The sequence below is a fragment of the Centruroides vittatus genome, unplaced genomic scaffold (assembly GCF_030686945.1).
Source record: "Centruroides vittatus isolate TY-2023 unplaced genomic scaffold, ASM3068694v2 contig_2771, whole genome shotgun sequence".
NCBI classification, from domain to species: Eukaryota; Metazoa; Arthropoda; class Arachnida; order Scorpiones; family Buthidae; genus Centruroides; species Centruroides vittatus.
The window spans coordinates 89,542-101,445 of NW_027121760.1; the positions used below are offsets into that span (position 1 = coordinate 89,542).

The window sequence follows — 11,904 nt, forward strand, 5'->3', positions numbered from 1 at the left end:
TTGAATTTTTAATCAACGAAAACGGATTTTAGTCAAGCGTAAATTGCAGTTTTTATCAGGACAATAAATATTTATAGCCAATTAGTGTTGTTACGCGGGTAGCACCAAAACTTGCACACACAAAAAAGGGCTATTAATACGTCTTTTGGGTCAATAACCTTTTATATTAGAAATTATTCACAATTTTACACCCTGAACTAGTTCAATATAAACTAGAGATAATTATTTTCAGTAACGTGTATTTCTTATAAAATTTTAAAAAAGTATATATATATATATATATGTATTAATTACGCAGAAATGTTGAAAAGCAGGAAGTTAATACGCTTATAGTATTTGTTAACATTTAGCCATTGACCTAGATTTAAATGCGTTTAAGTTATTCGTGAAATTAAAAAAAAATCAATTTTTTTTAAACTTATATAACGTAATTCGAAAATTGTATAATTTGGTAATAACGCCGTCACACTGACGTGAATCTATTCTTACAATATACACTTTTATCTCACTGGATGATTCGCTTATTTTCAATTAAGTATAATTAAATTTACTGTTTCTGGCATTTTCTATTATTATTATTAATTTGGAATATTATTAGAAGTCTTTTTTGTTTGTAATCACATAAATTTAAATAAATAACAAATCCTAAAGGTGTGAGATGAAGGCGGGGTCCCGATTAAGAGGGTTCCGCCCTCCACAACAAAATTCTTGCGCGGGTGGGCTTCCTATTTATCACTTATAATACTTAATAATATAATAAATAGTGGCGTAATTTTATTATAAATATTTGTAATATATTAAAGAGGGCCGATACGATTAAGGCGTCAACCAACCGCTCTCGGAACTTGGTATCGAATCCCGAACGAACAACCACAAGAATTTTTACGAACGTTCTTTGTTTGATATGTCGGACCTCTTCCTTTATCACCCAACCTCTGACCGAACCCATTATGAGAATGATTAAAAAGGCCCTCTTAATATTGAATTGCATTGATGTAAGAAGGCGATGCAACACGTGGGGATCTGTCAAGAGGCAGTACTTCCCGAGATGCAAAGCTGGCACCCGTTTAGGTGTTAGACACACGAAGAAAACTAGGAAACCTCCACGTGGCTAATCTGTTGGTCGAACCCACGAAAAACTAAACTGGTGACCACTGATCACCAGTTTAGTTAGGACAGAAAGAGCTAAAAAAATTTACTTATTTCAAGATGATTAGATAAATTATGGAATCGTAATATTGGGAAAGAAAGCAAAGTTTAACCTTTATCATATTGACACATTTGAAATAATTATAATTTTAAAGATATTTATTTCATAGTTTTATAATTTAAAAGGCGAAATTAATTGTTCGACAATCAAAACTGGATGGAGGAGATCTGCATTCTTTCAGATTTTTGACCTTAGCTGTCTTATCATGCGGTTGGGAGGACCGAAGACAGTTCTATCTCTATTTTCTCGGCTATAAAATTTGAAATGTGAACGTAATGTAAAATTTAAATTTTCTAAATGTTAAAGAATATACATAATATACGCTTATATACAATATAAAGACGGTTCTATAAGGGTGATAGAAGCAATCACCCGTAAGATTCACATTGCTAAAAGAAGTTTTATTAATATTTTTAAATGTTTACATTTTTGATATTTTCAACCTTACTTTTTAATTTTGTTGTATTTTTATGTTGTTTAGTTTAGTTTAGCTTATTTTAAGTGGCTATCGAGACAATAAAACTTTAACGCATTGTTTATTTTATTACAGGAATTAAAAATCGCCCCTTTAGATTTGCCCAAATATCCGCCACTGATTATATCATAAAAGGATATACAGTACTTCATATTCGTTCATCTACGCGTACGTCAGGCCTGGCCAACCCAAATTGTTTCGCGGGCACGTAGCATTACGGTGGGCCACAATTTAGGCAAACATGCTTTTAAAAAGTAAAACAAATACAAAATGAATAAGATTTTGTTGTTATACCAAGAGTTCGTACTCGCACTTGCGCATTATAACAATGACACATGCAAATTTTCATTTATTTAATTGTTTTGGCATACACATAACGGGAAACAAAGGTTTTAATAGATATATAATATCGCTTAGCGGGCCATACAATTTAACGTGACGGGCCGCGGGTTGGCCAGGCCTGATCTACATCAAATCCTTTCTATACTTTAATTAATTCGGTAAATACCGGGCAATCATGATTAAAGTACTCATATTCGACCCTATCTGGAAGGATATTTAACAGGAAAAATGCAATTGGTATTGATTAGGACGTGGGGAAGATATTTTCGTAAAATAAGTTCTAATGCTTACCACTACGGCACTTATGGCGCTGCAAGCAACAAACATTTTATTTGTATAAGACACTCGAGCTATATCGCTAAGGTTAGAGATGCAGGAAATACTGCTCAACGTAGTCTCCATTCTGAAGATGTAAACCCTGATGAGTGAACAGCGAGATCAGAAGTCCAATTGATCCTCTGTGATACTGTTTTTCAAGTATGCCAAATTTTTAATATGTCCTCTATAAACTACACTTCATAAATGCCTTACAACAGAAACACGGATGATCACATTGCTTGCAGCGCCAAAAGTGCTGTAGTGGTGAGTTTTGGTACAACGTCACTCAACCAAATTTCGTTGCGTTTTGGCTCTAGACATTTAAAATTACAGTCATCCGGCATTTTTAGTGCTTATTATTTATATTTAAGAAAAAGCCAAATACTTTTATTATTTAAACATCTCCACACTTTTAAAGTAAATAAAAAGCAAATTAAAACGAGTTCATATCTTTGAAATAATTTAATATAAATTATAATTATAATATTCATTAATATTTAATTAAGTATTTTACATCATAAGACACGTATATTAATTTATTAATAAAATACTTTAAAATACGTTAGCATCTCCGATTAACAACAGAGGGCAGCACTAGAGAACATCAAGTGTAAAAGACACCCGAATTTAATTATATTCCCGAAAATTTAAAGTAAATATTTACAAGAAAAAAATAATAAAATATTAAATTTAATTTCATTCATAAATAAAAAATTAACACCCATATTTTTATAAAAATATATTATCTTTATTTGCGTATACTGTATATTCAGATGACAAATTCTCCTGTGTTAAATTAAAAAATTCCTTCATATAATTAACTGTCTTCTCAATCAATAAATACATATTTGGCAGAGTGACAAAGTTTTATTGTTTTGAACTAAATATTACATATATATTCACATTTGAGAAAATGTACAGTTTGGATGATCGGTGTATTACGTTCAGACATACCGACATTACTTTTGGCAATAAAGGGGGTCAACCGAATACACGCTTAACCCTGTTGTTGGAAAAACGCGAAAGGAAAGTGATTATGAATACGAGCGGGTATCTGAACAAAGGAAGAACCAGATGCACTGTGATCGTATCCGTGAGCTTTATTTGTTTGTTCCGCGTGTCCTTTATCGGCGACTTTGCTGTGTTCGCTGCTGTGATCTTTAAAGAAATCGGCCAATTTGAAGAAATGCTTTCCGGTAAATCCCGATTTTCCCGAATCCAGAAATTTGAGATTGGAGAAGAATCCTCCTTGAGCTCCGGACGTGTCGTATTCTTTGGCTTTATCGTGAAAGTCGCTTTTGGTGTGATAGGAAAACTTTCTTTCGTATCCGGTTCCCTCGTCAATTTTGCTCCCTCCTTTATCGTGAAATTTCCCTTTATCTCGTCCGTGGCCGGAGAATTTCGCATCGGATTTAATCTCGGTCTTTCCGTGTTGATGATACTTATCTGTGGCTACATCGTCCAACTTTGCAACGGTCCCACTTTTACCGTGATCGTGAGATTTTGCACTGAATTTATCGTGATCGTGATGCTTATGTGCACCTAAATTATGCGCTTTGGCCTGCTGATGAACGTGTTGGTGTTGCGCATAAACTCCGACCAGTGAAGATAACAGTAATATTATTATAATCTATAATAAAATAATAGTAGTCCTATATAAAAGCTTATTAAAAGTAAACTTTCGGAAGATAAAAACGTGACTACTTACGTTCTTCATTTTACTGTTCAAAATCCAAACTGGATCGTCTTTCATTCGCGAGTTGTTTAAATAGCATTTCTTACTTCTGGTCCATAAAAAAAGGCAATTAAAAAAGAAGTTTTTCTGTTGCCGAAAGTGATAATATAGAAACATCTGTAATGAAGGATAAGAAATTGAATACTTTTGGAAAAACATTGAAATAAGAAAAGGAAAACTGAGACAGGTACAATGAGAACTTCCCGTTTCTCATAAACCAACCAAAACTGAAGCAGAACTAATGGATCCAGCTTTGTTGTGGTACAGAGCAGGGTGCTTCGAACCATAGTGCCACTAATATCACCTATTGTCAAAACAAAATTCAGAAAAATGCTAAAATGTTTTTGTAATGAAATTATTGCTCTATAAATGAAGAACGTATAATGAAAATTTTATGACGGAGGATTAAAGGGATGTCGTAATTGTTTTCCATTACCATTTCACTTAGCATAAACCATAAATATATATTATTATTTTTAAGTGAAAGTAGAGAAAAAAAAATAAAGGAAATTTTAACGTTTAAGAAAACAATTTGAAAAAAAAAGAAAGAAGAAACTATCCGAATGAGAAAACAATACGTAAACAATCAGAGAACGGAATACAATAGTGGAGAATATTTGTTAAAATTATTTGGAGCTCAATAGCTGATAACTAATACTTAACTATACTCTAAAAGAATATAGTTAAGCACCAATTAATTTACTTTTAACATTTAAAAAATATTTTTGCCCGGTTTCTATTTTAGACGAAATTTTGTTATTCGTTAAAATAAAGAAAGAGGAACAACGTACGTTTTTACTAATTTAAGTTTATTGTAGCTACTAAAAATACTTTTTAGGCAATTCTACGAAACTTTTCTAAGAGTCACGCCTAATTTATTTTTCTTCGGATTTACCCGTAATGCCAAGTTCTGGCCTTAATTTTAATGTTATTTACATCGTTAATGAGCTACTTTAGCTGATTATCATTTAGAATTTTCTTAACTGTCGTACATCTCAGATAGCTTCTAAACAATCGGCTTAATCAAATCGAATTGTTTTTAGCAAGAAAATTGAAGAATAAGAAATAATTTATACCGTTTAATACGTTTTAATTTATTGGTATTTCCGGCGGGAATGAATTACGTTCGAAAAAATATGAAAACCGTATTATTTTTACTGCATAACAGTTGAGGAAATCGTTAACATAAGCAATATACATTTTTTTTTCTAAATATTTTATTGTATTTTTAAGAAAATTTATAAACAGAAGGTTGTAAAATTTTAACGATTTCCTTCCACATTCTGTTATATAAATGTTTATAACGCCTCGTGTTTAAAAAGCTCGTTACTTGTATTTTTGAATATCATAAAGTTTTATCTTTGTAATAATAATAATATTATTATTCATATGCAATTATGATATTTACTAGTATTTAATTTTGTTGAGCTAAAAATATTTCATTAATAATATTTTTTAAGGGTGTTGCCTTTATTATGCAGTATGAGAAAGTGAGAACAAACAAACAGATATCGGTCAGATTATAACTATCACTTTTATATATAGAAGCTGATAAAAATCGTTTTGTGCTGTCCGTGAACTGTAACGGAACAATCGGACTGTAAAATAGTTTCCTTCTCTTCCTTTATTGTTTACAGTAAATTTTCTTTACATTGTTCTATTCAATATCTAATAATACAAAATGATATTCTATACTATTATACACATTTATATCATTTTTTCGCGTCTAATTAAATAACACGTAAATATTTTATTTTGTTTTACTAAAAATATATTACAGTACTTTATATTTTAAATTTTCTATAAATTAATTTATAATAAAAAAAAATAATGATAAAATTTTAGACCATTATCACAATTTTTCTGCTTCGTTTAGTGTTCATACCGTAAACGAGTTGTATTGAAATTTATCTTGATTCATTGCTACGACGTTTCTGAAAATAAAAAAAGTATTATAAAAAAATTAATTGCATTTAAATGAATTATTTTATTATTTTATTTCAAAATTAAATTAAATTTAAGTTTTAGATTTTTTAATATAGTTTTTTAATTTATAAAGAAAAAACTTGCTTGTGGACTTACATATTTAATAGTTTCCTTATTAACCATAAAAGCCTACAGGTATATATTTCAGCCCTCCACCAACTGCGCCGGCTCCACCTCCATATTTCAATCCTCCTGCTCCAACAGCTCCGTGGCCATGTCCGGCGTGTAAATTGCCATAACTTCCTAAACCGTGTTTGCCGTATTGTCCAAGAGATCCGAACTGGCCGTGTCCATGCTGATCGTATTTTCCCACGCCTAAGTTACCAAATTTTCCGTGAGCGCCGTGTTGGCCTCCAAAACTTCCTGCGGCACCTCCAGCATCTTGAAGTCCTACTTGTTTATCGTATCCGTAAGCTTTTTCGTAACCGTAACCTTTATCCCGGACGAAACCACCTTTGTTTCCAAATTGTCCAATTTACCGTATTGTCCTCCGTACAAACCTTTATCGCCGAAGGCACCTCCTCCTGTCAAGCCAGCATTGCCATAACCTTTGCTTCCGTACAGTCCGTGTCCACCGTAACCTCCGTAACCGGCATTTCCATAATTTTTGTTCAGATGGCCGTGGCCTCCGTGAGCTCCGTAACCTCCGTGAGCTCCGTAACCTCCGTGACCTCCGTATCCGCCGTGACCACCACCGTAGCCACCTAAACCACCTCCGTAGCCACCTAAACCACCAAATCCTCCCAAACCACCATAACCGATACCTTTAAGGCCTCCTAATCCACCATATCCGATACCTTTCGCTCCTCCTAATCCACCGTATTCGAAACCTTTTACTCCTCCTAAACCACCATATCCGAAACCTTTTGCTCCTCCTAATCCACCATACTCGATACCTTTAATTCCACCATAACCTCCTAAACCGCCGTATCCTCCTAAACCACCGTAAGCACTTAATCCACCATAACCGATGTGTGGTAAACCGTAATGATAACTTAACGTTTCAGACTCTTTAAGATTTGTCTCTCCTTTTTCTTCTTTAGCTGAAATCAACACCATCCAAAAACAAAAGAATAGAACAATCTAGAAATGTTAAATTAAAGAAGATAAAAATGTATATAAGTTTAACCATAATAAAAGAAATGGGAAACTATCTCAAATACTCACTTGCGATTTCATGTTCCACAGATGATATGTGGCCAAAGCCATAATGAAACGTAGCAACCTACGAGTCTTTTATATGGTTCAACTAAAAGGGAGGGTGGATGAAAGGAAGCAATAGGGAAGCGTTGGTGGGAGTCTGTAACGACTATATACTTCCACTATACGTATAATAACACCATTTCACCACCCGTTATCTCGATAACCCAGTGGGTTGTCCATTTGATTTCTGAATTTTGCTGGCTTTGACCTGATTGTCTTTTCACCTTAAAATTTTCCAAGATTTTTTTTTTTTTTCATTTTAACTTATTACTTTTTTAAAAACATGAAAACAATTTTAAATACTAAATTTATAAATAATTATTTTCCTATATAAATTCTAAATATTTCATAAAACTTGAAGGATTTAACGAGCTTCCTGATACAGTTCTTTTTGCAAAGTAGAATCTAAAAATGGCTGCTTGGTGTCTCGTCTCGTTATTAATAGAATGGCTAAAATTACCCTATTTTTAGTTTCATAAATTATAATTAATTTCTTCTCATTAATGTTGAGTTATCTGAGCTCTATTTTATGTATTTTAAGGTTCGTGAACGGATTATAAAGCGTTAATTAATGAAGTGCGCTAAAGTAGAAAGATTATCACGATTTTATGATCTATATTTTTGTTTTTTTCTCACGTTGTCATACAGAAGAATATGGTTATTATTGACACGATTATTTCTATTGTTACTTCAAATAGATAAATCTTTTAACTGCGAACTACAACTTAACTTTTAAAACAAAAACTGTTTAAAATCTTAAACAAAACTTTACTAAATCCATTGTTTAAGGTTAAGATAAGCATAGGCGTGGTATTCTTTTAACTCTTAAATGGTTTTCAATTATACTCTTATATTCATTTCAACATACGTTAATATCTTTAAAAAACCTTAAAGTTTTTCAACTAAATTTAACCTATTTTCTTAGTTCTTTTTGTGTATGTATTTAACAATTGTACTGTATTTGTTAAATAATGTTTAAAATTCCTTTTAAAATTTCGAAAATAATTTAAAAATTTTGAGCAATGTTATATAAAAAAAAATTAAAAAATTGTTTAAAAAAAAAGTTGTTATTAATTCCGGTTTAGGGTCAATTATGCAGTCGTATCGTCCATGCTGCCATCTATGGAAAGGAAATAAAATTATAATTATATTATTTTTACTATATTTTTTATTACGTGGAATAGTTATTTTAAAAAAAAATTATACAAATACAATTTACAATAGGAAATATATATATATAATTTTTATTTCAAATTTTCTCACGAGAATTTCTCTGTTGTAAGATATGAGCTTTATAATGAATTAGATGAAATGAAGTCTACTTGATGGAAATTGAGGAAGAAAATGATTTTATGAAGTAATAATCATTAAAGTAATTTTAAGTAACAAACGAGGGTAATTACACCCGAAATTGTTCATTTAGGGAAAGAATTGTTTAATGAAGCTTTTTATCTCTTTCTTCATCTCCATTTTCATTTCGTACTTGAATGTAATTCATTGCAAAGGTGGGCGAATAATTGTACACTTTCAATCCGGCTAAGAAAATGACAAAAAAAAAAAAAAATATCTCATTAAAAATACTCTCGATTTTTCCGAAAATTACAAAATAAATAAGATACTTTTGTGAAAAAATATTCGAAATTTCCATTGCAAATCTTATTCAAATAACCATTTTGGTGCCGACGATTAGAGAAGAGGTCAAGTTGAGGTTCTCAGTCCTCTTTCTCTTAATCTATTCGAGTAAACTTCAACCCTTAGGCGAAGGTAGTAACAGATAACAAGAGTGATGAAGGCGTTACCCCGGTGTAACATATGAGTAGACTTTAAAAAAGCTTGAGCAGCGGGTGCACAAGTTCGAGCTTTGCTTCTCTGCCATGAAGGGTTGGTTCTTTGTGGTAAGTTAGGTGAGAATATAAAACTATATACTTTACAATTCTAATTTTTTCGCTTGTATTTTTAATGTTTGATTATAAAAACACCCGTTAAACTAGGGCATAGACTTCTTTTTTTTTCTCCCTCCTCCTCTATCTTTCTCATAATTCGAATTCATATACTTCATAGATCGTATTATCAGTTCTCATTTTTATATTCTCAGGTGAAAATTCTAATATGTTTAGTGTCCTTGGTCATTTGTCAACGCGTTAAAATATGGGAGAACAGAGAGATTTACGATCCTCTTAACTGGTATGGAAAGAAACCTTGGAAATACTATAGCTATGGTTACGGTATCGGATGGGGACTTAAAAAACCAGGATATATGTACGAGCAAGGATTTGGTTATATTAGAGCGGTAGGAAGAGATTTTTGTCGACGACCTCCACCAGATTGTTCTCCTAAGGATCCTCGACCATTCATCTATAGAGGAAGAAAAGAGCCTTATTTTGGATATATGTCTACACCTACTCTGTTTCCACTGTTTAATTAACCACTGTATTTCTTTATGTAAACATTAATTTTTGTAAAATAAACTATTTATATCTGTTTTGGGTTTCCTGTTTTTTCATTTTTTTTAAAAAAAACTTACATTTTATGTCAATAGAATCAAATGTTTGAATAATTTTAAAGTATTTAAAAGCTTTTGGCATATAAACTAAAATGTGATACTGAATTATTACATAAGAATTTCCATAAAACGATTAACCTTATTATTTTTTTATGTATAAAATTCTTTGTAATTAAAATGTCAGGAAAGCTTTAACAATAATTACTTCAGAGTTCTGTGAACTGTTAGCTCTTTATATTATTCCTCAAATTTTAGTGTAATTTGCGAGTGATTTCGGTTTACTTCCATAGATCAAAGACAATTTATTCTCGATAAGCTGCCCTCCTTTATTAGTAACAATCATCAGTTTCTTTTATGACCCACTTTAGGTGTTTGGCAAACTAAAATCTTGGTCATTCTATACAATTGTTAGAAAGTTTATTTGTAACTAAATCGCAGCTGAGTCTTTCAAACTTACATAAGACGAATATTATTATAATTTTTAATTATAAAATAACTTATTTTAATAAAAATTTAAAAAATATTTTAAGTAAAATTACAAAAAAGATCTTAATATAAAAAATTCTTTAATTCTAAAAACTATTGATTTTTTACGGTGCAAAAATGGTCCAAATTAATAAAACTTTTGATACAGTCAAACCTCTGAACAATGGCCACTGACAGAAGCTTAAAAAATGGCCGCCGTTTACGGGTGCCCGTTATTAGAGTGAAAGCTTTCAGAAGACAATAGGATTTTGCAATGAAGCAACGTTATTTTCTTATAAACGATTTTATAAAAGGTATATAAAGCATATAATTAACATTCATAATTGCAATTAACTCGATTACAAATAAACAATTACAAAATTTTCGAGAGAAAAAAACTTGAACTTGTACTTAAGGTAGAAGGTCATATTGCAACTGTGAGAAAGTCAGTTGGGTCGATAACACCCACCGATATTAAAATCACACTGTACGAACTTCAATGTATACTTTAAAATTGAAATTAAAGTGGATCCAAGTATCGCCAATCAGGTAAAAGTAGGTTATTTAAGATATATTTTCTTAAATCTCCGGAAGTGGGCACGAAAATGAGATCGTAATTATATGACGTCACATCCTCTAGTGACCCATTTACCGTTATTTACAGAAATTCCACCCTCAGAAGTAATTGCAACATTCAAGTTACTCAACGATTAACTGAGGCTATATAATAGTATAACTCACCGAGTTCCGGAGCATTGTTAAACATTCTAGAATGAAACTCGTAAGTATTAAAAAGTTTTCTAGAGATGTTAATACTTAATAATTTACACGAAAATACTGTTTTACAGTTGGTTTTTGCGGCAATTTTGATAGTAGCAGCGGCTCGACCAGCCGACGACTACATGGAAGACGTGGTCTATGCAGAGAGTCGACCCATCTATTCTGCCGATGGTTCTCAAGGTTTCGGCCATAAAATGGAAATAGATACCAGTGGCCCTCATGGAAATGGAAATTTAAAAGTGGAAGAAACTCACGTAGTGATGAATCGTAGATTACACCCCGACGAAGCCCATTCACATATGGAAAAACTGATCGGATCCATGGGCAACATGAGAAGCGATTTCCACGATTTCGTCAGAGGACTCGGTTTCTAAAATCCATTTTTCTCAATTTATTTATTGATATTTATTTAAATTATTTATTTATTTATTTAATATCGAACACAATTAAGCGTTATAAATTAATATTCTTCCGTAATTTTTTTTTTGTGTGTGTTTTCTTGTATCCTAAAAATATTGTTCCGGGTCAAAAATGTATTGAGTTCTAATAAAAACTGTTTGCATTTATGTTTATATCTCGATTCACGATTACGTTAAATAGTTTTTAAAAATTTAAATAAAAGCAATTATAAAATCTAGGATTTAGAAAATATGTCGACGTTAATAAAAACTTGAAATCGTGCATTCCTTCAGCCATTTCCTCTTATATAATTTGTTTTTATTTAATAATTTGCATATAAATCTATTTTTTAATCATTAATTTGAGCATTTATAAAGATAACACACGTATTAATATCAATTTAAAACAAATAAAATAATTCTTATATGTTAATAATATATATTTTATAAAGGAAAACAATACATAAGTCAAACTTTCAAGTGTATTTA

General features: G+C 31.3%; 1 protein-coding gene across 1 annotated transcript; it reads left to right on the forward strand.

The window, feature by feature from the left end:
- Positions 1–10,929: 10,929 nt before the first annotated feature.
- On the forward strand, positions 10,930–11,391 carry LOC136972056 (uncharacterized). Its single transcript, XM_067266599.1, has 2 exons — positions 10,930–11,018; positions 11,086–11,391. The coding sequence occupies exons 1-2, from the start codon at positions 11,010–11,012 to the stop codon at positions 11,389–11,391; spliced, it is 315 nt and encodes a 104-aa protein (XP_067122700.1). The 5' UTR covers positions 10,930–11,009.
- Positions 11,392–11,904: the final 513 nt, after the last annotated feature.